This window comes from Pelophylax lessonae, assembly GCF_965119305.1.
Source record: "Pelophylax lessonae genome assembly, chromosome: 13".
NCBI classification, from domain to species: domain Eukaryota; kingdom Metazoa; phylum Chordata; class Amphibia; order Anura; family Ranidae; genus Pelophylax; species Pelophylax lessonae.
The window spans coordinates 178,770,844-178,797,913 of NC_138780.1; the positions used below are offsets into that span (position 1 = coordinate 178,770,844).

The following is a 27,070-nucleotide window of genomic DNA, read 5'->3' on the forward strand; positions in this document are numbered from 1 at the left end:
AGAACACTTCTCTACTGCTGGATAGTGTCCTGAAAGACCCAGGTCTTTGTGGACGCCATCATGCTATCCAGCAGTAGAGAAGTGTTCTGGAGGCGAGTGGTTCCCATTTCCTACATGCATGTACACATCCTATGTTTGTGAGTATTATGTACGCTATCCATTCGATTTTAATAAACTTTTTAGTGGTGATGCACAAGGTCGGGGCACCCTTCTCTTCTTGTCTTACAGTGTTTTTGGATACCCTTGGTCCTGAGGGGGCAGCAAGACCACCTTATCTGTGCTAAAAAAAAAAAAAAAAACGACAATTCAGAACATTCACCTTCCCGCATACCACTTGAGCGCAGGAGAGATACTGTTTTTACAAGGTCATCCAGCACCCAGGGAGTGCCTGGGTGCTGGATGAAGGAGATAAGTCCCCATCTTTAGCCTGATTATTGATTGGGTGAATTTTGAGTCCATTGTCTCTGGATTCACCCTTTATGGGAATGCTTGTTTGACCTGCCGATAACACAGAGGTCATATATTTCAGGTGAGCGCAGTGTGTGTCCACTGGTGAAGGGGTTGGTCACCTGGATGAAAAACGTCCTTTTACACACTGATCTGGATTGCTTGGATCCTCCGGGCGTTTTGGACTTTCCTTTTCTACTAACTAATATTTAGGTATGAGTTTCTCACTGAGCACCGGACGCGGATACAAACACAGACAGAAGCAGAGTGCGCTCATTTATTGTTAATGTGAACAGGTGACATCACAGTGATGGGAAATTTTATGGCTCTTTGGCCCCCGTGTCTAAAGACATTACATGACATCACAGTGGCATGCATCCCGATATCGGCCGCTTCCTGTGGCCCTCTCACACCAGCTTGGTCCACTGGATGCCGCTGAAGAAAGGGTGGGATTTTATCTTCTGTGCACCACCTGGGCCGAAGCCGAGCCGCTTCTCTGGTTCATAATGCAGAAGCTGTAGGATAGAGATGTCATGACTATTCAATAAATTGAATTCTACACACAGGTCACATCATACAATCTCAGACAAGGGGCAACAAAAAAAAAAACCCATCGGCAATGAGAATGGCTGCTGGTGGTCATGCAAGGATTCTCTCCAACTCCCTTCTCTATCCTGGCACCCACTACATCACACAGCACAATTATGGTCACACATATGCGAACAATGACATGGAACTCCTATAATTGGCAAATTCTGAAGTCCTAATTATGCAAGTTATACTTCACTATAATTCTCCGATCTCCTCTGAAGGTTGTAGGAACTTTCCTTCCAGACAAACTTCCCACCTGACAGTTTGTATTCCTACCATCTTATATGCAGGTCACAGGAGAATGACTCCCATTATGTCCCGTGCAAGCGGCAGAGGAGAATTACCCCCATCATGTCCTGTCTAAGAGAGGTGAACAACCCCTGTTGTGTCCTGTGCGAGAGACAGTGGAGAATGACCCCCCCCCCATCATGTGAGGAATGGTGATTAATGGTCCCCATCGTGTTCCTGTGTGAAGGATGGCGGAGAATGGCCCTCATAGGGTCTCTTGTGCGATGGCCAGAGGAGAATGACCCCTATTGTGTCCTGTATGAGGGATAGTGGAATATTGGCAAAGAAACAAAGGTGACCAGCGCTATGGAGTGTACGGTGAAAGAAAAGTAGGTACTGGGTGTAAGCAGCCAACAACCAAACCCCAGGGGGTTAAGAATTAAATAAAAGTGCAAAAGAGGTTGAAGCGGCGCTACCTATAGGTGATCAAGTGTTGGGGTGAGTTTATATGCGGACTTCATAAATTAAATCCCATAAAGGAGGGGAGTGACACCAATAAATTATAATAAATATAATAGAAATAATCATAAAGACAAAGTGCAATACACGTATCAATCCAATCAGATCGGTTGGATCTTGCTGTGTGTGGTAAAATTGTGCAAAGGTGCTAGTGGTGTAAAATAAATAAATAAAGCAGGATTCACAAAGTGATAAATTTATTCCAATGCTAATGATACAGTGCAGAAATTAATAAATATTATTGATTATTGTGAACAGTTAGTGTCCAAAGAAAAGGGAATTCCTGGTGATAAAGTAGTGAAAGTGTAAGGTAATTCCCAAAGATAAAATGTTGCAATCACCCGTGTGACCACTGGGTGTCGCACCACATATACAACCTGTTGGCGTGATAGGCAGGCTGATGTGTATCCCGGGGTTTCCTCTCCACGGTCCAGCAGGCACAAGCTGGCGGTTTCACATAAAGGAGAGAGAGGGGAGCCCCATGATGCAGTATATAACAGTGCGTAATGGGAAGAAATAGTAGTGACTCACGGTGAAGCTGCCTCAGATCAGTATAGAGCGTTCGCCGGGAAGCTTCCGCGTTCCACGGCTGGAAAGTCCGGAACCGGAAGTGACGTTATGACGCAATGGACTCCGCCCTACGCGTTTCGTCAGAGGACGTCTGCTGGAGACGTCCTCTGATGAAACGCGTAGGGCGGAGTCCATTGCGTCATAACGTCACTTCCGGTTTCGGACTTTCCAGCCGTGGAACGCGGAAGCTTCCCGGCGAACGCTCTATACTGATCTGAGGCAGCTTCACCGTGAGTCACTACTATTTCTTCCCATTACGCATTGTTATATACTGCATCATGGGGCTCCCCTCTCTCTCCTTTATGTGAAACCGCCAGCTTGTGCCTGCTGGACCGTGGAGAGGAAACCCCGGGATACACATCAGCCTGCCTATCACGCCAACAGGTTGTATATGTGGTGCTACACCCAGTGGTCACACGGGTGATTGCAACATTTTATCTTTGGGAATTACCTTACACTTTCACTACTTTATCACCAGGAATTCCCTTTTCTTTGGACACTAACTGTTCACAATAATATTTATTAATTTCTGCACTGTATCATTAGCATTGGAATAAATTTATCACTTTGTGAATCCTGCTTATTTATTTATTTTACACCACTAGCACCTTTGCACAATTTTACCACACACAGCAAGATCCAACCGATCTGATTGGATTGATACGTGTATTGCACTTTGTCTTTATGATTATTTCTATTATATTTATTATAATTTATTGGTGTCACTCCCCTCCTTTATGGGATTTAATTTATGAAGTTCGCATATAAACTGACCCGACACTTGATCATCTATAGGTATCGCCGCTTCAACCCCTTTTGCACTTTTATTTAATGGAGGAATATTACCCCCATTGTGTCCAGTCTGCGGGATACTGGAAAAGGACTCCCATTGTGTCCCTGTGTTAGGGATGATGGAGGATGATTTCTGTTGTGTCATGTCTGAGGGACAGTGGAGAATTACTCCTATCATGCCTTGCGTGAGGGATGTAAAGCATGATCCCCATCATGTGCTGTCTGAGGTATGGTGGAGAATGACTCCGCTTGTGTCCTGTGTAAAGGATAGTGAAGAATGACCCTCCTTGTGTCCTGTTGGAAGGACAATGGAAAATTACTCCTGTTGTGTCCTGTGTGAGGGACAGAGGCAAATGGCCCTCATCGTATCCTGTCTGAGGGATGGTGGACAATAACTTCTATTGTTTAATATGTAGCCCAATACAATGAAAATAGTACAGCTCTAATGCCCCCCAAACCTGTGTCATTCGGATCAGCATGTGAATGGATTGGTAAAAGACAGACAGGATCAGCTTGTCAGGCTTCAGTAGACTTCAAGCAAAATGGTGGTCGTCTGCACAAAGACACGTACTCCCATTGTGTCATGTGTGAAGAATGACTCCCATTGTGTCCTGTGCGAGGGATGGTGGAGAATAACTCCTATCGTGTCATGTCTGAGGGAAGGTGGAGAATGACTCATGTTGTATCCTGTGTGAGAAATAGAGGAGATTACACCCCAGGTGAAGAACCACCATCATATCCTGTCTGAGGGATGGTGGAGAATAACTCCTATCATGTCATATCTGAGGGAAGGTGAAGAATAACTCCTATTGCGTCATGTCTGAGGGAAGGTAGAGATTGACTCATGTTGTATCCTGTGTGAGGGACAGTGGCAAATGCCCCCCATCGTGTACTGTGTGACGGACAGTGGCAAATGCCCCCCATCGTGTACTGTGTGAGGGACAGTGGCAAATGCCCCCCATTGTGTACTGTGTGAGGGACAGTGGCAAATGCCCCCCCATTGTGTACTGTGTGAGGGACAGTGGCAAATGCCCCCCATCATGTCCTGTGTGAGGGACGATAGCAAATGCCACCCATGGTGTACTGTGTGAGGGACAGTGGCGAATGCCCCCCATCGTGTACTGTGTTAGGAACAGTGGCAAATTCCCCCCCATCGTGTCCTGTGTGAGGGACAGTGGCAAATGCCCCCCATCGTGTCCTGTGTGAGGGACAGTGGCAAATGCCCCCCATCGTGTCCTGTGTGAGGGACAGTGGCAAATGCCCACCATCGTGTCCTGTGTGAGGGACAGTGGCAAATGCCCACCATCGTGTCCTGTGTGAGGGACAGTGGCAAATGCCCACCATCGTGTCCTGTGTAAGGGACATGGGCAAATGCCCACCATCGTGTCCTGTGTAAGGGACATGGGCAAATGCCCACCATCGTGTCCTGTGTGATGGACATGGGCAAATGCCCCCCATCGTGTCCTGCATGAGGGACAGTGGCGAATGCCCCCCGTGTCCTGCATGAGGGACAGTGGCGAATGCCCCCCGTGTCCTGCATGAGGGACAGTGGCGAATGCCCCCCATCGTGTCCTGTGTGAGGGACAGTGGTGAATGCTTCCCATCCAGTCCTGTGTGAGGGACAGTGGTGAATGCCCCCCATCGCGTCCTGTGTGAGGGACAGTGGTGAATGCTTCCCATCCAGTCCTGTGTGAGGGATAGTGGTGAATGCCCCCCCATCGTGTCCTGCGTGAGGGACAGTGGCAAATGCCCTCCCATCGTGTCCTGCGTGAGGGACAGTGGAGAATAACCCTTATGTCCCCTCTACCCTGTGTCACATCCTGCATGAGATAAATCACATTACAGGAGAAGGGACATATAATCCTGAAAGCACTGACCATTATTTTTATGTCTAACTTTTGATTGTGGCTACACAGATCCCCTGCTGGCCGAATGATGTTTTCCACGGTTTACTTTTTGTCTTAGGTAAAAATAACTGTTTAAATCCAGAACACCAGAAGGCTGGAATCAGAGACATTTAAAGGCCAGATATATGATCAAGGATCGCAGTTGGCAAATTGTCCAATCCTTCGAGGTTCTGAAAGTTTCTGATCCAACAAACTGATGATTTTCAGTTTCTCTGTCATTTTAACATTCTTGGCAGTTAGGTAGAATTTACATTTTGCATAGGATGTATAGGCGTTATGCAAAAAGATAGGACATAAGATGTTACGGAGAATGTAGGATATTATGTAGTACACATGATGTATAGGCATTATGTAAGATGTGTATGTAGTACGCAGGGTGTACAGGTGTATTATCAAGAAGTATAGATAGTACCTAAGGTTTAGTGTTCTATATTATGTACAACAGTATATAGGACGTTTAGTGTATAGATCAGCCTTTTCTAAACCAGGATTCCAACTGGGTTCTTTAGGGGGTGCCATGGAAAAATGCCTAAAAATTGCCCCAAATCGCCAGCAAGTCAGGTGGTGGATCTTCTGCCTTTCTTATTTGTTGTACAAAGCCATGGGTCTTCAATGTGCAACATTCCAACCTTGGGCACCATTTGGGCCAGCCACCAACATCCAAACAACCGAGACCATCAGTTAATAAGGAGCACAGCGGGACCCGCACAGTGTTCTTGTTTGCCCCCCCCCCCCTTTCAGCACTGGGTACAAGTGAAGTACCCATGGGCAGAGTGTCTCTGTTGCTGCTGGAAGAATAACGTTTATTGCATGCGAGGGATCTGCAGTTTGTGGTTTCACTACTTTTGTTTGCAGACAGTTTGGGGAACATATGCAACCTAGAAACTGCTGGCACCCGCCGCCAGAGGCACAGGAGCTCAGAACGGTGCAAGGAGATATTTGAATACTCAACCAGAAACAGACATTTTGAAAGAATTGTATTTGATAGGAAATATAACAGACTCAAAGGGGATCTCAGATTTCTTAATCAGTATCAGATCCTTTCCTGCCTATTCTCATTCTCTGTATGCTGTATCACTTTGTTATATCACAGATTCTTATCTCAGCATTCAGCTAAACCATCTGTATATCAGAACTGCTGTGGTTCCATGAAAAGAGTGAAATCTCTTCTTGTAATTTGCATTGTCGCAATAAAATTTATGAACAAGAAAAGAGTGAAATCTCAGCAGCTATTTATGAAGAATGACTGGGAAATATTAAACATACAAAGTGGAATGTGGTGCCAGGCTGGAATTTTAGAAAGATCAGACTAATTAGAAATGGCAATTAACATGATAATGATGGGAATACACCCCATACACTTACCTCCCTCAACAGAGAAATGGCATCTGCACTGAGGAATTCTGGGTAGGGGATTTCCATGTGAGCACTGAGTCCCAAATTCAAGTTCCTGTAAAGAGGCTGCAGAGAGACAGCAGGTCAGATATCCACTACAGGGAAATACACAGCAGACAGGACACCCACCACAGGGAAATACACAGCAGATGAAAAATTAACCACTGGGAAAAATACAGCATGCTGGGCACCCACAACAGAGCAAGATCATACATACTCATCACCTACTCACCTGGCCACACAGCATCTCATAGAGCAGAACTCCTAGGCTCCACCAATCACAGGCTTCATTTACTGGCCCCACCCCCTGGACCTCTGCGGACAAGTCAGTGAAAAGCGGCAGGAACATAAAGAGAAAAACATTTTTATTCTCCTTCCTTTATCTTTCTACATGAAAAAGCAAATAAATATATTTAAAAAGGAAGTTAATAAGACAAGTGCTTTACAGGGAGGGAGATAGAGGGATCAATGGGATGACTGAGCTGTCCATGGAGGGATTGCTTGGAAGGTAAGAGGGCAGGTGCCAACCAGGGAGGGAATCCAAGGGATTGCTGGGAAAATAACAGGACAGGCGACAGCCAGGGAGAGAATCCAAAGAATTGCTGGGAAGGTAACAGAACAGGTGCTGACCAGCAAGGTAATCCAAGGGATTGCTAGGAAGGTAACAGGACAGGCGATGACCAGGGAGGGAATCCAGGAGATTGCTAGGAAGGTAACAGGACAGGCAATGACCAGGGAGGGAATCCAGGAGATTGCTGGGAAGGTAACAGGACAGGCGATGACCAGGGAGGGAATCCAGGAGATTGCTGGGAAGGTAACAGGACAGGCGATGACCAGGGAGGGAATCCAGGAGATTGCTGGGAAGGTAACAGGACGGGCGATGACCAGGGAGGAAATCCAGGAAATTGCTGGGAAGGTAACAGGACAGGCGATGACCAGGGAGGAAATCCAGGAAATTGCTGGGAAGGTAAAAGGACAGGCGATGACCAGGGAGGGAATCCAGGAGATTGCTGGGAAGGTAACAGGACACCAGGGAGGGAATCAGAAAGGTTGCTTGGAAGGCTATAGGGCCAGTGCTGACAAGGGAAGAACTCAGAGGGATTACTAGGAAGGTAAAATGGTCAGGAGATTGAAGAGGACTTAGTGTCTTACCTGGTGCCACATACAGGTTCTCCACTGCCTCCGGACAACAGACATGGTCAACCTCTCGCCACTGGCCAAAGTATGTCAAACATACCTCACCTGAGGGACAATTTACATTGTCAATTTAAATTTACATTGTCATCATATGTCAGAAGAGTAGAGTGAAGCTTTACGACTGCTGAAAAACAGAGCACAGCTAAGGACTGAGATGGTGATTTTTGGCTGCTTGTAATAATAGCGATTAGACTGCCAGTGCTGTGTTCTGTTTTGCAGGCACTCTATGGGTCACTGGGGTGTTGCAGGGAAGATCTCACCTTTCTCCCCCATAAGCAGGTTGCGAGGATTCAGATCCTGGCACAGTACCCCCTCTTGGTGAAGAGTATCCAGGGCCAATACCAGCTGTGCAGCCCACAATCGGACCTGTGAATTCAGAACGCCCACTGCTGGAGAAGCATTGTCCAGAGACACACTTAGCTCATGCGGTTCTTGGCTGATGCCCTGATCAGCCCTACAGACGGATACTGGTGGGACCTGTCTACTGTTTTTTTCTTGTGCTCGTAAATTCCTGAGATGGTCCCAGAGCTGGCCACCTTCAAGGAAGGAAAGCAGATGATTGGAGGAGGAAAGCAAAGCATGCTGGAATAAGTAACCGTCACATGACTGACCTTTAACATGCTGCAACTGAAGGTACACGGAGTCATCACTGACATAGAATCGCTGCAATGGAACCATGAAGGGAACACCCTGAGGAATAATTGTTACTGTTCCATTACCGCTACGGCCGGACTTCATCAGAGACTACGAGGACAGAAAGAAAGGACTGTCATCAGGAACAGATAACCCTACAGAACCTGTAGGAAACGGCAGGCAATGCAAACACCCAGAACAATATCATGGAAACTTTGATATGGTTGTGGCTTGGGGACATATATATTATTTATACTCATCCTAGGCCTTCAGGGTGTTTGAAAATAATTTATAGGAAGAAAAAGTCATCAGGGTCATCTCACAGATAATGGAAGGAGCCAATCCCTTCATCTTCTAGGACCCAGCTTTATAAACCCCAAATGTGCCGAGATGCCCTACCTCTCTTCTGTCCCCATATTTTACAAGAGCCAATAATAGTCCGTTATCTCATTCCCAAAAGTTACAGGTAATCCAGGAAACTCTGATCACTGCAGCCAGGGCCCCCTTGGTTGTCCCTGTTCTCCTTCATCATCCCTCCCCCAACCAGATGATTCACAACTACAGAGAACTCATCTTGCGTCTTACAGATCCCTCTCCTTCAATTAAATGTTCTTTACACTCTACTCCTCCTCCATCCTCTCCTTACACCCATCTACCTCAATCTATTGATCCCTGTGTGTTCTACAATGTCTGTGCCTAGATAGATATGTCAGATCTTTATTCTCCTCCTCCACAACCCAGAGATTTGACTTTTCCCATACACACAACACATTCTCATCTTTCATTCTTACTCACTGCAGAATACATCCTCTGCCCACCCACACTTCCCCATCATCTCTATTGATTGGCGTCGACGTCCTCCATCCGCCCACACTCCCACGTCATCTCTCCTAATTGATGGCCTTGCTTTACTTCTCGTGTCTGTGTCATTGTCAGAAGTCTCATCAGATCATGCTAGGGTTTTATAGATTACGTCCTCTCTTACACCAGAAATGTAACAGCTGATCGGTATTTGCATATCAGAGAAGCTTCTGCGACACTTAGAATATCACATATATTGCCAGGACATGCCTGCTCTATGGAGCCACTAAATAAGGTAAAGCGCAAAAACTTGGCTGAACAGTACATTGTAAAATTTCTGTGTTTGGTTCCCAATCCAGCACAGGAAACGTCCAATCAGCTGACACTTTAATGCTGCATCTCTTCCTATACTTTCTGCGGGCTCAGCACCCTCCAGGGCTCTCTACATCATCAACTTCAACCGCACTTCTCACTAATTTAGATTATTCCTCCAAGAATGTATATATCAGTATACTCAGCATTTCTCCTCACTACAACATGATATCCCCTCCAGGACTCTACAGATCAATAACCTCGTCTTCACTCCTTGCTAATACATATTATCTTTCCAAAGTTTTATATATCAAGATCCCGGATCAAAACAATTCAAATCTGTAAAGAAAAGCGCACGCAACCTCGGGCAATAAAGCTTTAATAAAGGACAATAATACAGTACATTGGAATTGCACTCACACTTTTTCTTTAAGGCAATCGCTTTACAGCATTCCAACAGGAGCTACTCGCTCCTCCCGTCCCTCCAGATGGTGACTCTGCGGTCTCCTCATCCGCAGCTGCCGCCGCTGTATCCCCGCTCTCCTTCACTTCCTGTGTTACCTGGTCACCGGATGCCGGTTCTAGTGCGCCTGCGCACTATGCCGACGTGATCTATGGCGCCTCAGGAGAGCCTCAGCCAAAGCCGGAGCCACAAGTTGTACAGAGCTGCGAGGTGGGGGATTCAAGACACGGGTGCACTGCCTCTGCGGTTGCTACGGACAGCAGAGGCAGTGCACCCGTGTCTTGAATCCCCCACCTCGCAGCTCCGTACAACTTGTGGCTCCGGCTTTGGCTGAGGCTCTCCTGAGGCGCCGTAGATCACGTCGGCATAGTGCGCAGGCGCACTAGAACCGGCATCCGGTGACCAGGTAACACAGGAAGTGAAGGAGAGCGGGGATACAGCGGCGGCAGCTGCGGATGAGGAGACCGCAGAGTCACCATCTGGAGGGACGGGAGGAGCGAGTAGCTCCTGTTGGAATGCTGTAAAGCGATTGCCTTAAAGAAAAAGTGTGAGTGCAATTCCAATGTACTGTATTATTGTCCTTTATTAAAGCTTTATTGCCCGAGGTTGCGTGCGCTTTTCTTTACAGATTTGAATATATCAAGATCCTCAGCCTTGCTCCTCACTTATCCATATTCTCTCACCAGGAATCTTTATATCAATAACCTCAGCCTCACTCCTCACTATATACAGTATATTCACCTCCCTCCAGGATTCTATATATTGATAACCTCAGCCTCGCTCCTCACTTATCCATATTCTCCCTCCAGGAATCTATACAGGTGCATCTCATAAAATTAGAATATCAAAAAGTTCATTTATTTCAGAATTCAATTCAAAAAGTGAAACTCATATTATATATATTCATTATACACAGAGTGATTATATATATATATATATATATATATATATATATATATATATATATATATATATATATATATATATATATATATATATATATATATATATATATATATATATATATATATATATATATATATATATATAAATAAAACTCTTTAATTGAAAAGTGTACAAATACAGTTTTCAAAGCAAATATTGTTTAGTATCAATTGCATTGAGATCAGCAATAAAAAGAAAAAGCAAAAGCAAGACATAAAGAGCAGTATATCTCCCAACCTTGGAGATCAAACCAAATTAACTTAGTCAGGTGTATTAATACTTAAAGACAATACATGTGGCATAACGTGTAATGTCCAAGTGGATGCATGGTAACAGCATATCTCATGTAGCAGTGCTATTATAACATATGACAGTATTTTATGCAGTCAGGGTGGAGGAGCTCCAGCTATCCCAGATTTTATTATACTTTTTTGGGCAACCCCCGTGCTCGTATAATATTTTTTCATATGTAGAAGCTGGTTAACAGATTGTATCCAGCTTTGCATGGAGGGAGGAGTGGGCTGGATCCACTTAAGTGCAGTGGATTTTCTTGCCATCAAATGGGTTTCTCTTAGCATGGTTCGCATGTAGCGGGACCAGAGTTCTTCATCGAGGATGCCTAGAAGGCAGACCTCTGGGGTTGAGGGTACTGGTATAGACAGCACCGAGGATAGCACCTACAAAACCCTCTGCCAGTATCTGGCTACTATTACCAGGCATTGCCAGATGACGTGTATAAAGTCCGCTCTGGGGGCATCACACCTTCTACAGTTCGAGGAAGGCATACGATGCATGGCAAATAGCCTAGATGGGGTCAGGTAGGACTGATGTAACATGTACAGTTCAGTCAACTTATTGTTAACTGCAGGAGACACACAAATGTGAGGAGCACGCTTCCTCCCAGTCCTCATCTGATAAACTGGGAAGAAGTTCTTGCCATTTAGAGCGGACCTCCAGTGGAGTGGCTGTCAAGATAGCATTCAACAAGTGAGAATATATATCTGATATCAACCCCTTGGGACCTTGTGTTCGTAGTATACCTATAATCTGGTAATTAGAAAACTTACTTCCAGTGCTACCGAATTGTGCGTGTTGGAAGTACCTATAGAAGGTCATATGTGCCAGTTCATATTTACCCTGTAATTCTGCAAATGAGCAGAGGACATTATTTTGAAATACTTCAGCTAGGATGAATATGCCCTTGTTTTCCCAGAAGCAATAGTCTAAATAATGTCCCAAATGAGGGAACATAGGGTTTTGCCACAGGGGTCGATCTAAATTGATATCCGTACATTTATCAACGCGTTTAGATTCCCTCCACACTGTGTAGGCTAAAGTTAATATTGGCATATTTCTTTAAGTGAGGAGTGCAACTGGAGCCTCCAGTGCTATTAGTAAACGGTCACGCTGTAATGCGTGTGCAAGGTGAGATTCCACTACGAGGGGTGTGACGGGCACAACCCAATCAGTTAGATGTTTAACTTGGCCAGCAAGGAGTGCCATGCCGGCTTCAGCTTTTGGCCTTTGCAGGACAGATAACTTAAGCCCCTGTCTACTATTACCCCATATAAAAAGGTAGTAAATAGGGCATCAAAAATAATCTTAAAAATAGATTTGGGGACAAGGACAGGCATATGTGACATAACATATAGGCATTTGGGTAAAAGAACCATCTTAATTAGGTTAATTCTACTGGCCACAGACAGTGGCAGTTTAGTCCACATAGCAAGCTTGGTTCTAATAGTGTGCATAAGTGGATCCAGGTTGGCCTGTTAGGCTTCTGAAAGCTTTGCTGTGATAATAATTCCCAAGTACTTGAAGGACATAACCACTTTTAAGCGATTCCGAGAATTCTACCGGAGAGAATGCATGTGTCTGGAGAGGCATGAGGGCTGATTTTTGCCAATTGATTTTAAAGACTGAATAGGTTCCAAACATTTCTATAATATGCATAGCCACTTGCAGGGAGGTATGTTTGTCATTAAGATATAGAATTAGATAATCTGCGTATAGGCCGAAAACATCCGTCCTGTTGGCTAATGTAATGCCAGCCAGAGAGGGAGACTGCCGCAGCCGTAAAGCCAGGGCCTCAAAAGCCACTGCGAACAGAAGCAGGAATAAAGGGCAACCCTTGTGTGTGCCTCTGTGTAGCTGTATGGGATCAGATAATACGCCATTGGCTAGGAGATAAGAAGTAGTAGCCAAACGACCGCAGGCCTGCTTGTAAAAATGGCCATTCTATTGAATCAAAGGCCTCTGCCGTGTTAAGGGAGGCCAACGTGCAGAGTTTAGTAGATGGTCACTAAGCTGTGCAATAATTTGGGTCCTGTGGAGATTTATAGAGGTGGACTTCCCCGGCATGAATTCGGTTTGGTCGGGATGTATAATACTAAGGATCACAGAGTTTAAACGTTTGGCCATAATTTTTGTGAGAATTTTATAGTCTTCAATAGTGATATGGGACGATAGGAGGTACATTCAGTTAGATCCTTATCTAGTTTTGGTATGAGCACTACATTGGCAGAATACATTGACAACGGCAATCTCTTCTCTCGGAATGCATTTGCGTATATATGGACCAAGGTTGGGGCCACAACATCAATATAGCGACTATAAATTTCCAATGGAAGTTCGTCAGGGCCAGATGCTTTACCAGCAGCCAATGAGGCTATGGCTTCCCGGACCTCATCTTCAGTGAAATCTCCCTCTAGTAGTGTAATCTGCTCAAACGTCAGAGATGGAAACTGAAAGTCATCTAATCTCTTGATCATTATATGGGAGTGAAGTGGCATACATATTAGTATAAAATTCATGAAAGCAAGACAGTATTCCAACTGCATCTCTCACAAAGCCACCATTTGTATGTTTTATACTGGTCACCACCAGGCTGCCAGTTTGTTGCTTGGCTATATGGGCAAGAAGGTGGCTAGACTGGTTGCCTTGTTCGAAATACTTTTGCTGCAAGTAGAAGGTCTTACGTTTAGCGTTTGCCGACATACGTTCAGCATATACACAAGACGATACTTCCCATCTTGCCCGAGTAGAGTAAGAGGGAAAAGTCAAAAATTCAGTTTCTGCAGTGCGGCATGCCCTTTCTAACTCCTCGTGTTCCTGGCGGGCAGAGAGTTTAATGTAGGAGATGGTGGATCTAAGGGCACCTCTAAAATAAGCCTTGAGGGGGTCCCATAAAAACAAGTCTCTGGAGGGACCGTGGACCTCAAAAAACACTTGTAATTGATCTGGTATTCTGTCATGAGATCCAATCAAGGATAACTAGAATGGATGCACATTCCAAGATCACCTTGTGCCAGCAGTGCCCATTTTAAGAGCAAACACTAATGGCGAGTGATCTGAGATACCTTGATTGAGGCAAGTTATGGATGATATTCTAGGCAGAGGCAAGTTATGGATGATATTCTAGGGACAATTTTATCTTTGCCTAGTACCAAATCTATTCTAGACAGACACCCTCTGCCTTTGATGGCCCACGAATAGGCACGACTGCAGGGGTTAGAGATGCACCACATGTCTTGCCAGCCAAATTCCTCAACCAAAAGGTTAAATGCAGAGGGATGCTGTGTAGAGAAAGGTATCATGTCTATCCATGAGAGGATCCAAAAGAAGATTAAAATCTCCCATGCATAGTACAGCAGCTTCAGGGTAGGAACTTGCAAATACCATAGCCTCTTTAGCAATTTGTAGTGTAGCCGGTGGGGGATTACATATTCCTAAAATGACAAATGGCATGGTACGTTTTTGAGCCCGTATAAACTTATATTGCCCATTGGGGTCAACTTTCAGTTGATGGCATTCCCAAGGGAGAGAACGGTGCACCAGGACAGGGACTCCTCTGGAGTACGTAGAATGGTATGAGTGGGATGACCATTGCAGCCATGGTTCACGTAAATTGCTGAGATTGTCAGCCACCAAATGTGTCTCCTATAGACATATAATTTAAGCTTTGGACTGTAATATAGTAGTGAACACTTGGGAGCGCTTATGCGGGGTGCCTAGACCCCTAACATTCCAAGATAAACAATTACATAGCGTGGCCATTTTTTTGGTAGAGAAATACTACAAACTCCACAGGGGGAATGGACTCAGACGCAGCCACATCCAAATCCAGGCATACCACATAGAAAATAGCATCCACAAGAACTTATCTTTAGATTGCATACACCGACTAGTAATAAAACTAATTACAGTTAACAAAACCAGTTGCAGGTTAACATACGGAACAGTTAATGGAGCAACAAAAAATAGGATAGAAAAAGATGGGGCTTTGCAGGCCAGTGGGAGTAGAAGGATCAGACCCAAAACCAATTTATATAAAACCAAGATACATTTTATTGATCATTTTATTTATGGCCAAATTAATACTCCTATAGGTGGCCATGTTGGGCTAAAACATAAATTTGATCGACGCATTGTTAAGTTTACTGTGTTAGATGTTATCCCGGAGGACACAAGAGGTGGAGACATTGATAAGAAAGTTCTAGCACGAGAGGCCAGGTGGATATACGATTTGAGGGCTACCGTATATCCAGGCTTAAATGATGTAATTAGTTACAAACCATTCTTATAGTAGCCCTATTGACCATTCTACCTTAAAATTCTATGGGTCTTCTTTCCCCTCCTCTCTCCTCTTTCCCCCCCCATGAGGATTCCCCTTTTTCACACTAGGATGAAGGACAGATGAAGATATCCTGTATTATAGGGACTACTAGTCTCAAATACAATGTAGAAGTACAATGAGATATGCAAATTTATGTGAAATTAATGTGTATATACTATGACTCTGCCTATGTGCAGTAGATTAACATATATATGTATTCTCTTTTCTGTATTTAACAGATGACCAGTGAGACGACAGGGTTTTGATAGATGCTGCTGGAAAATAATTGCTGATATCATAATATCCCTTATATATGCTCTACAATTTTAAGTGTACATGTACAGCTTGATTATTGCACGTTTGGATTGGATTGTTGGTCCCTTGTGCGATCCCGATGGATCGGGCTGTATCTCAAAGTAATCCTGCATAGGTGCCTTTAGAGGGAGCATAACAAAAGAGCGCCCAGCCGACAGTGTGGATCGCACCCAATGGGATGCGGTTTTCCGCGAGCTGGAGGGTGGGTCAAGATGCGGCTAAGGAGGCTGTCTATAATGGTGTCCTCACTTCCGGCGCGACCGGAAGTGACGCGGAAAGGCGGAAACGCCGCAGATCGTTGCCTGAGCGGTGAGAGGACTGTCCTCACTTCCGGAGCGACCGGAAGTGATGCGGTCAGGCGGCGTCGCCGCCGACCGCAATTATGTATACACACAGCCGACCGCAATTAGGCATACACACGGCCCCAGCTGAATGCAATGAATTGGGGCGCTAATTTGGAACTACGAGGGCGGTCTTCACCTTACTATCCCTTATATATAATTCATCCTGGACAGGAGCAGGTAGGCAGGTTGTTGCTGTATACTGACCACGGAGGTAAGTGAAGCCATTTCTATACTAGGTGAAAGGACAAGGCTATCAGGACTGCACTTTTTACAGCACAGAATGGGGTGCTGTATATAACATAATTAACCCTTGAATTATTCTCTTTTAGGGCTTAGGTAGCCCAGGACCGATTGTTCCCCATAATTGAATATATATATGCATATATGCCCCCCTTCCCTGCCTGAAGTACTTTACATACTAAGGAGAGGTAGGTTTACTCTTTGTTAAACCTTATTATTTCCCCAATACCACAGGCCCCCCCCCCTATCTGTTTCCCCCCCTTTTCTCCTCCCCTTCATTCCCTTCCCCCCCTCCTCCCTCCTCTCCCTCTCTCTCCCCTCCTTCCTTCCCCTCTCCTCCCCCTCCCCCCCCCTTTTGTTCCCCCTTTCTTTCCTCTTCCCCCCTCCCTTTCCCTGAACAAGTATAGTTCCAGGTTATAGCTATATAGCACCTCTTATGTGTTTTTTCAAAACACTGGTCCTTTCTCCAGGTTATTCCCTGCTACCAACCAGAGTACAGAGGTTGGAAATTCAATATTCCAAGGAACGCACAGGAAAGGCTGCTTCTCGTCCTACTCTAAGCCACTTTTATATAACATTAGGTGGGTGCCAACATTCAGCTCCGGGTCTAGATATGCCTGAAGGCACCACTGTGTTTTCAGCAGCTGTCTTTAGTAGGTCTGTCCTAGCTCCATTGAATTAATATTTACCCTTCTCAGCCCTATTTTCCTCTTCTATATATGGTATCTTACTATCTTTCCCTCTGATAGTTGTACTTTACCATCTGTATCAGCCGGCAGAATACTTATCTGCATGTGCTTCTATTACTCATGGTTTACTACCTATATATATACATATCATATATTTTTATGAGAGGTGAGTAACCTATGTGTTCATATTTATAGATCCATCATAGCTATGGTGTAATATATACACATATATATTTTGAAAAGATACCTAAGAGTGGACCCCTACCTTTTCTGGCTGCGATCCCTATTGAGGAGGCTACATTAAGGGTAAACCCTGAAGGTGGGTCATCATGCTAAAAATGTGCTCAGAATCTTTATGGGCTATAGAATGGACATGGAGATATATATCCCTGTTGGTGCTTTGATTCACAGCCTTCCTTCTGGGGACACATTTGGGACTTAAAGTATCGGATCCAGTGCAATAAATTTGTTCATGACGTCTGTAAAGAATTTATATTTTCGGAAGAAACATCTTCCAAGCAGCATCTAGTATCGCTACAACCTTGTCGTCTAGCATGAGTCACTACCAAGAAGGGTCAGTACAAAACCAGAACCAAAATATGACTGAAACATAATAAGACCATGTATGATGTATTATGAAATGTATGACTGATTGATACTCATTTGGCTATGTCTTTATATTATTATAGAAATACCGGTCTGTTATGGTCTCTCAGGCCCTGAGGAAGCCTTGAGCGAAACGCGTCGGCTTGCTGGGGACCTACTTTGACCGAATCCAGCTTGAGACCCACTCTCCATCCTACACAGGCTTTTTTTCTGGTCATATCCCCCTAAGGGATTGGTTTCTATATTGCTAGTGACTCTCAATGTTTGATTTTAGTATTGTATGTCAGTCTGTTGTTTTTTGAGTATACATGGTTGTCCATGTGTAGTTTTATCCTGTAATCATCAATAAAATGTATCTTGGTTTTATATAAATTGGTTTTGGGTCTGATCCTTCTACTCCCACTGGCCTGCAAAGCCCCATCTTTTTCTATCCTATTTTTTGTTGGTCTCTCATAGGGGTAAGGGCCTTAACTACACGGAAAAAATTTTGTACAGACAGTTAATGGAGCACTGCCTGCACACAGCAGCCGCATACGTTAAGGCAATATGTGGGTACAGCTGCTCTTTAAGCTCCCTAGTTGACAGGGATTTACGACAGCAAGGATCAGTTAAGTTTGACTGAGAACAAAATTGCCATCCAGGGCCTTACAGTTACTTGTTGAATTTTTCATTCGTAGATGAATCCAGTCCATGATGTAAAGATCCAGGACATCCCTTAAATTAGGGTCGTTGAGCCAGAACATTTATGAACTTTGGTAACAGCCTTAAAGAAGAATATCGTGCACAAATTGAGTAAGGCGTGTATCTCGGGCATGATTTCAGAGTTCTTTCACGCTTTGAAATACCAAACACCAGTTTGCTTTAGTGACTTAAGAGTAACAGGAACGTTTCTAGGAGAAGGTAGATGCACAGCATACAAACTTTAGTGCAACAACGGGCTAAAAGCCATCGAAATAGTGGCAGTTAGCTAGTAAACGGGTAGGCGTCATCTGAATATGATTAAAGTTGACCTGTGAATTATGGCAGGCGCCCTTTAGAGCATAACCAATCTTGTGCTAAATCAGGTGTGGTAAAAAAGAGGACTTTGCCATGATCCATCATGCGTAGATGCCCTGGGAAAGCCATGGAGGAAATAATGTGGCGGCCCCTCAGCTTCTTTTTGATGTCATTGAAAGTAGCTCTTTGTTTTTGCAATTGGGGAAAGAATGAGACAAATGAGACATGTGAATTCACGTATTGAATGGGGCCGTTCTGTCTGGCTTTGCGGAGAATTAGATCCCGATCCTTGCAAGTCAGCAGGTGAGCCAGGAGAGGTCTCGGTGGTGCACCAGGTAGGGGGGGGGGGGGGGTTTCGCTGGCACCCTGTAGGCCCTTTCCACAGCAAAGGCCATGGAAAAAGCAGCGTCAGGGAACAGACATTTAACCCAGGATTCAACAAAGTCTCCAGGGTTTTGGCCCTCAGCCCTCTCCAGTAATCCCACTATTCTGACGTTGTTGCGCCGCAGCCTATTTTCCAGATCATCAGCTTTCTGGTACCAGAAAGAAATCTGTTTTTCAGCTGCAGAGACTCAGCTAGGGAAGGGGGAGAAATCATCTAATGTAGTAAATCTATGTTCTGCCTCTGTGACCCGCTCCCTAATATGCTGGACATCCTGTCTTAGCAGGCCGATATCTACTTTAATCTCCTCCATCTTACCAGTCAGAGATGTGTTGCAGGTTGTGATGGCAGCTAAGAGCTGTAAATGCACCTGTTCCAGGGTCAACTTGGCTAGTTTCTCAGAGGAGGCGCCCGATTTTAAGGATTCTGAGGGAATAGTACTGCTGCTCCTCGTGTGCGGGGAACTGCGGCTGCCATCTTGTCTTTCACAATGACCAAATTCTTTCAGGTGCTCGGTCGCGGTGGAGTACCGATCCTTGCTTATGTCCTTAGTAGGGTGAAAATGCTCTCCGGTGAGCTGTGTATAGTGACGGGAGCTGCTGTGAATATGCAGAATAGTGATGGATTCTCGTGGTGGCTGGCGAAGCTCTGCTCAGTTACCTCCGGCCATCTTGGCGGTAGCCACGCCCCCAATAGAGTGATATAGTTTAGTCATTTGTTTCTTTTAATTTTGATGATTATGGCTTACAGTTAGAGAAAACCCAAAATTCAGTATCTCAGAAAATTTGATTATTACATAAGACCACAAAAAAAAAAAAAAAAAAGTTTTAATACAGAAATGTTAGCTTACTGAAAAGTATGTCCATGTACAGTATAGTATGCACTCGGGGCTCCTTTTGCATGAATTACTGCATCAATGTGGCGTGGCATGGAGGTGATCAGCCTGTGGCACTGCTGAGGTGTTATGGAAGCCCAGGCTGCTTTGATAGCAGCTTTCAGCTTATCTGCATAGTTGGGTCCGGTGTCTCTCATCTTCCTCTTGACAATACCCCACAGATTCTCTATGGGGTTTAGGTTGTGCAAGTTTGCTGGCCAATCAAGCACAGTGATACCATGATCATTAAACCAGGTATTGGTACTTTTGCCAGTGTGGGCAGGTGCCAAGTCCTGCAGGAAAATGAAATCAGCATCTCCATAAAGCTGATCAGCAGAGAGAAGCATGAAGTGCTCTAGAATTTCCTGCCAGAGGGCTGCGCTGACATTGGACTTAATAAAACACAGTGGACCAACACCAGCAGATGACATGGCTCCCCAAAGCATCACTGACTGTGGAACATTTTTCATTTTATTTGGAAATCAAGGTCCCAGAGTCTGGAGGAAGAGTGGAGAGGCCCAGCAATCCAAGTTGCATGAGGTCCAGGGTGAAGTTTCCACAGTAATTCTAGAACACTAAATGCTTCCCTCTGCTAACCAGCTTCATGGAGATGCTGATTTTATTTTCCAGCAGGACTTGGCACCTGCCCACATCAAACATAACAATGCAGACGAGCTGAAGGCTGCCATCAAAGAAACCTGGGCTTCCATAGCACCTCAGCAGTGCCACAGGCTGATCGCCTCCATGCCACTCCACATTGATGCAGTAATTCATGCAAAAGGAGCCCCGACCAAGTATTGAGTGCATACTATACTGTCCATGGACATACTTTTCAATAAGCCAACATCTCTGTATTAAAACTCCTTTTTATTGGTCTTATGTAACAATCACATTTTCTGAGATACTGAATTTTGGGCTTTCGTTAGCTGTAAGCCATAATCATCAAAATACAAAGAAAGAAATGCTTGAAATATATTACTCTGTGTGTAACGCATCTATATAAAATATATGTTTTACATTTTTTTAATTGAATTACTAAAATAAATTAACTTTTTGATGATATTCAAATTTTATGAGATGCACCTGTATATCAATAATTGCAAGGCTCTGTAAATCAATATCCTTGTTCCTCATTAAATCATTTTCCCCCTCCAGGACTCTACATATCAATTCAGAAATATCAGGAATCAGTAAAGTGAAGGGGGAACTCTTTTACCTTTAGGATAAATGTTGCTCCTGTGGATGGATCACGAACCAACTGCACCTAAATCCGGGTGGGGGCAGAAATAGCGGAGGAGCAAAATACATAGGGTAGGATAAAGAGAGGGAAGGATAAGGAGGGGGCGAGATAAGGGAGAGGAGCAGAATAGAGGGGGTGAATTAAGGGGGCAGGCAGAATGAAGGAAGGGGCAGAACAGAGGGGTGTGAAGCGGAAAATGACAGAATAGAGGGGATGAAATGACACGGAAAGGGCAGAATAGAGGGGGTGGAATAAAGAGAGAGGCCAAATAGGGAAAGAGCAGCAAAGAGGGGGCAGGGTAAAGATGAGGTGCAGAATAGAGACGGTAAAGGGCACAGAATAGAGAGCGTAGGCAAGGGGGGCAGAATAGATGGAGTGTGGTAAGAGAGGGAGATAGAGAGTGAAAAAGATGTGAGCTTTCCAATTCACATCACAGGAGATTTATAACTCTTTTGCAGCCAATGTAGTATCGTTGTACAGTTAGGCCCCAACCCACAAAATAACACACCCCAATTATACACTGGAACGCAACATTGGTTACCTTGTCAATAATCTGCAACACCTGGCAACGCTTCAAATTTTCCACAGCTGCACTCAGGACTCTGATTGGTCGAAACCTCAAACTGCTGTAACCCTGAAATAGGAATGGAATTGGTAAGTCATACATGGGCCTTGATTCTATCAGGCCAGTTACCCCAATCTATCTGCTGAAGGGAAGTCCAGTAACTGGCAGGAATTTGGATGGCTGGGGTCCGTGCCTTTGTACACACTAAGGGGCACTTTATGGACATCAACAGAGCCACTGCTGAAGTGAAGGGATGGGACTGAAGTTCCTCTTGAAGTCATTTTTATCTTTATCTTAGTGTCTGTAGAGTGGTTTTAGGCAGGTCCAAGCACACAGAATGCATAACTGCTGACCTTCTGGGATTCCCACGCACTAGGAAGCTCTACAGAGATTGGCCATCCACTAAACAAGGGCCATCAACTGAGAGGCAGAATTGTGGGGAAACACCTTCTGACCTAATGTGTGAGGTCAGAAGAGAACGTCCAGACTTGATTCCACAGCAGCTCCAATAATGACAATGCAATGCATTGCTGCGCAAAAGGTCAAACACCCAGTATGGGGAGTCATGAAAAGGATAGACTATAACAGAAGACCAGCTGAGGTTCCTCTGGGAAAATTAGGCCACAGGGAACACCAGATCACCGGTGCTGGGGGACTAAGGATTAGAAGAACAGTTCTGGTCTGAGGAACAGCCATTTTGCTGTACAGGTGGAGGGTCAAAATTAGGCGCACATAGGAGAAATCCATGGATCCATCCTGTCCAGGGTCAGCAGTTCAGGTTGGAGGCAGGGTAAAAATGGGGAAGGATTTCTAGGCACATATTAGGGTTTATAGACTGAACATACAGTATATTACCAAAAGTTTTGGGACATGCCTTTACACGAACATGAACCTTAATATATTTCTGGTACTTATATAGCGCTGTCAATTTATGCAGCACTTTACATATACATTGCACATTCACATCAGTCCCTACCCTCAAGGAGCTTACAATCTAAGGTCTCTAACTCACATACATACATACATACATACATACATACATAGTAGGGCCAATTTTATACAGGATCCAATTAACCTACCAGCATGTCTTTGGAGTGTGGGAGGAAACCGGAGTACCCGGAGGAAACCCACGCAGGCACAGGGAGAACATGCAAACTCCAGGCAGGTAGTGTCGTGGTTGGGATTCCAACCAGCGACCCTCTTGCTGCTAGGTGAAAGTGCTAACCACTACACCACTGTGCCGCCCAATGGCATCCCAGCCTTGGTCCATAGGGTTCAATATTGAGTTGGCCCACCCTCTGCAACTATAACAGCTTCAACTCTCCTGGGAAGGCTGTCCACAAGGTTTAGGAGTGTGTCTATGGGAATGTTTCACCATTCTTCCAAACGTGCATTTAGGAGGTTAGGTACTGGTGTTGGAGAGAAGTCCTGGGTCTCAGTCTGCGCTCTAATTCATCCCAAAGATGTTCTATCGGGTTGAGGTCAGGACTCGGTGCAGGTCAGTCAAGTTCCTCCACCCCAAACTCGCTCATCCATGTCTTTATGGACCTTGCTTTGTGCACTGGTCTAAATCATTTGGTGGGGGACATAGAAGATACTAACATGGATGAGCGAGTTTGGGGTGGGGAGTCCTGACCTCAACTCGATAGAACACCTTTGGGATAATTTAGAGTGGAGACTGCGAGCCAGGCCTTCTCGTCCAACATCAATGCCTGACCTCACAAATGGGCTTCTGGAACAATGGTCAAACATATGCCATAGACACACTCCTAAACCTTGTAGACAGCCTTCCCAGAAGAGCTGATGCGGTTATAGCTGCAAAGGGTGGGCTAACTCAATGATGAACCCTACGGACTAAGACTGGGATGCCATTAAAGTTCATGTGGGTGTAAAGGCCGGCGTCCCAATACTTTTGGTAATATAGTGTATATCTGAATGCCACTGCACGCCTAAGCCTTACCGATGACAACCCATAAAAGTACCAGAGGAGTGACTGTGTGCAGCCAGCACAAGTAAAGGTGAACTTAATAAGGTAGCTATCTGAGTGTAGGTATGATTCCATAGGACTGACCTCTGCTGCTCCACCCACACTTCCCAGAGGCCTCTGCAAGTGACAATTAAAAATTTCTTCAGCGCGCTTTAAGTACTGTGATATTTTTCTTTTGACTGCATCGCGCCGCTCCCGACTCGGGTCCACTGCAAGAAAAACCCAAAGAACTGGTAAGAGGAGATGGCAGAACCAAATCGGAGCAGAGATGAAAATAGGAAAATCACTACCATACATTATACCAATTAAGATGGAGCATAGAGGAAAGGACTGCGGAGAGGACTGTGGGGGAAGATAGAGGATAGAATAGAGGACAGTGTGGGGGGAGATGGAGGATAGAATAGAGGGCAGTGTGGGGGGAGATGGAGGATAGAATAGAGGGCAGTGTGGGGGGAGATGGAGGATAGAATAGAGGACAGTGTGGGGGGAGATGGAGGATAGAATAGAGGACAGTGTGGGGGGAGATGGAGGATAGAATAGAGGACAGTGGGCGAAAAGATAGAGTTAAGCTGGCCATAGATGGATTGAAATTTGGCCGGTTCAGCAGGGACCAGCCTAATATCCACCTATTTGTTGCCATCCGTATTTGATTAGAATCATTATATTGACTGACAAACGGGCAAGATGGAAAACTTTTTTTGCTCAGCCAATGGGCTGCAGCTACAGATCAATGTATTCCGACAGTGCAGAATCCTGCGGGGAAACCTCATCTGTGTGAATGGAGGAGTCCATGGCCAGCTTAATGAGGGGAGAGCAGCAGGGAGAAAAGGTGAATAAAAGGAGAGAACAGTAGGGAAGATATTAGGGGATAAAGAAGAGGACAGCTAGGAAAAAGACAGGGGATAGAGGAGAAGACAGCTGGGAAAAATACAGAGGATAGAGGAGAGGTCAGCGGGGAACAAGATGGAGGCTAAAGGAGAGGACAGGTGGAAGAAGACTGAGTACTGCAAACAAAAAACAAAGACCATATCATGGTCCTTCAGGCTCTGAGGAAGAAACAAAGCCTCGAAACGCGTCAGCCGTCATTCTATTAACCGGTTGCCGACCGCCGCAAGTACATATACTGCTGCAGTCAGCCCCGGCCAGGCAAAGTGACGTACCGGTACGTCACTCGCCTGCAAGCCAAAAGGGGGCGAGCGCACGCCGCCGGAGGCGCGCTCCCGCCCCCCGCTCGTTCACTCTGATCCCCGTGCGTGTGACCGGCGGACTCGATTTCCGCCGGTCACTCGCGATCGTCAGTTACAGAGAGAGAAAGGCAGGCGGCTAATGTAAACAAAGCCGCCTGTCATTCTCCCTTGTGCAACAGCAGAGATCATACGGTCCTGCTATGTAGGACCGTAGATCTCTGCTGTTACACACACAGTCACATCCAATCACAGTTAGAATCACGCCCCTAGGGACACACTTAACCCCTCCTTCTCCAATAAAAATTAACCCCCTTCCCTGCCAGTGTCATTTTTACAGTAACAGTGCATATGTATAGCACTGATTACTGTAGTAATGTCACTGGTAACCCCAAAAGTGTCAAAAATGACAGTCAAGGGTCCGATTTGTCTGCCGCAATGTCGCAGTCCCGCAAAAAAAAAAAAAAAAAAAAACGCAGATCGCCGCCATTACTCGTTAAAAAAAAAAACAAAAAAAAAAAAAACAATAAAAATGACAAAAATGTTTCCCTTTGTTAGTAATAACTTTTGCGCAAACCAATCAAAATACACTTTTTGCGATTTTTTTTACCAAACATGTAGCAGAAAACAAATTGGCCAAAAATGTTAACAAATTTTGATTTTTACATTTTGTTTTGGGGGAATTTCATATAAAAAAATGTGAAAAATATTGTTATTTTTGCAAAATTGTCGCTCTTTTTTTGTTTATAGCGCATGATCAAAAAAATCGCACAGGTGATCAAATACCACCAAAAGAAAGCTCTGTTTGTGGGAAAAAAGGACGTCAATCCACTCCTATGGACGGCACTGGCCCCTCTCGTCACTTCCGGCGCGGCGCCGCATTCCTACACAGCTTCTGGGCATGCCCAGAAGCGGTTTAGCAGGGAATGCGGCGTCGCACCGGAAGTGACGAGTGGGGCCGGTGCCATCGCATTGATTCCTGGGAGCGATGACGTTCAGCTCCCAGGAATCATTGCAAACCGGAAGAGACGGCGCGGGCCGAGGCCACAGAGGGAGGAAGTGGAAGACAGGCGAGTATATCTTTCTACAATTACAAGGTAAGTAAAAAAAAAAAAAAAAAATAATCCTAACTATCCAATTCCTTTTCAGGTGAAGCAAAGCAAGCGGATGGGCACAAAATCGATTAGGTCGATTTTGTGCCCGGAACTCCGCTTTAAGTGGTTAAAGACTGTGGACTCTGTAACCATGGACTCCAACATTTGAATTTGATAGGCTGGTTTACATCACCTGTTTGCGAGTAGCCATTTTTAGTTTGTATTAATAAAGCCTTACTGAGGATAATGCGCTAGGCCGGTGCGCCCTTTCTTTCCAGTACCTTGTCGACCACCCCGGTCTTAGAGGGCAGCAAGGCCTAGCCATTGGTGATGCCAAGTATGAGTCCCGTGATAGGAGTGGTCTGGGAGCCTTGTTTCTGAGCGCAGGAGAAAGGTGCTGGGCATCGCAAATTTCTTTTGTAGCAGGAAGAAGACTGAGGACCGAGGAGAAGATGGAGGATAAAGGAGAGGACAGCGTGGAAGATGGAGGGTAAATGAAAAGGACATCGGGGAAAAAGATGGAGGAGGAGAGAGGAAAAGATATGGTGGGGGGGGGGGGGAGACTGAAAACAGAGGACTGGGGAAAAAAGATGGCTAGATGAAAGGACGGGTAGAGGATAACAGAGAGGACAAAGGGAAAGAAGATGGAGGAGAAAGGAGGGCTGCGGGGGAAGATGATGGAGTACAGGATAATGGGGGTTATTGGTCAGAGAGGACAGTGGATTACAGTGTAGCAACCAGCCAATCAGATTAGAGAGGAACACAACGAAGACATATTCCTCCACTATAGAATAGCACATGAATGGAATTTATTGGATTATCATTTACAATATGGCCGGAGCAGATTGGACTCTTGTCTATACTGACCTGTCACCCCACTGAGGAGGAGCTCCACGCCATGCTTGTAGTGGTTGAATGCAGCCTCATACTCTTCATTAGCATCTCGCTCCTGCGCCACGTGAAGCTGCTTGGCTGCATCCACCAGGTAATCCTTCTTGGACGGTGCCTTGCATGTCGGCTCAATAACTCGATAATGACAAGAAAAGTCTCTGTCACAGCTCATCTCCCACCTGAACGGTGACACTGGGGGGGAAGTTCCGGGAAGGTGCCGCTGTAGTCAGGGTGTGGGCTGCAATGAA

At 45.2% G+C, this 27,070-nt stretch overlaps 1 protein-coding gene across 1 annotated transcript; it reads right to left on the reverse strand.

The window, feature by feature from the left end:
- Positions 1-802: 802 nt before the first annotated feature.
- RPS6KL1 (ribosomal protein S6 kinase like 1) lies at positions 803-27,070 on the reverse strand. The gene is made up of 10 exons (XM_082242767.1): positions 26,799-27,070; positions 23,738-23,862; positions 21,643-21,735; positions 21,078-21,125; positions 8,258-8,390; positions 7,907-8,182; positions 7,602-7,691; positions 6,682-6,764; positions 6,420-6,515; positions 803-962 (listed from the first exon to the last, which is right to left on the reverse strand). The coding sequence occupies exons 1-10, from the start codon at positions 26,992-26,994 to the stop codon at positions 855-857; spliced, it is 1,248 nt and encodes a 415-aa protein (XP_082098893.1). The 5' UTR covers positions 26,995-27,070; the 3' UTR covers positions 803-854.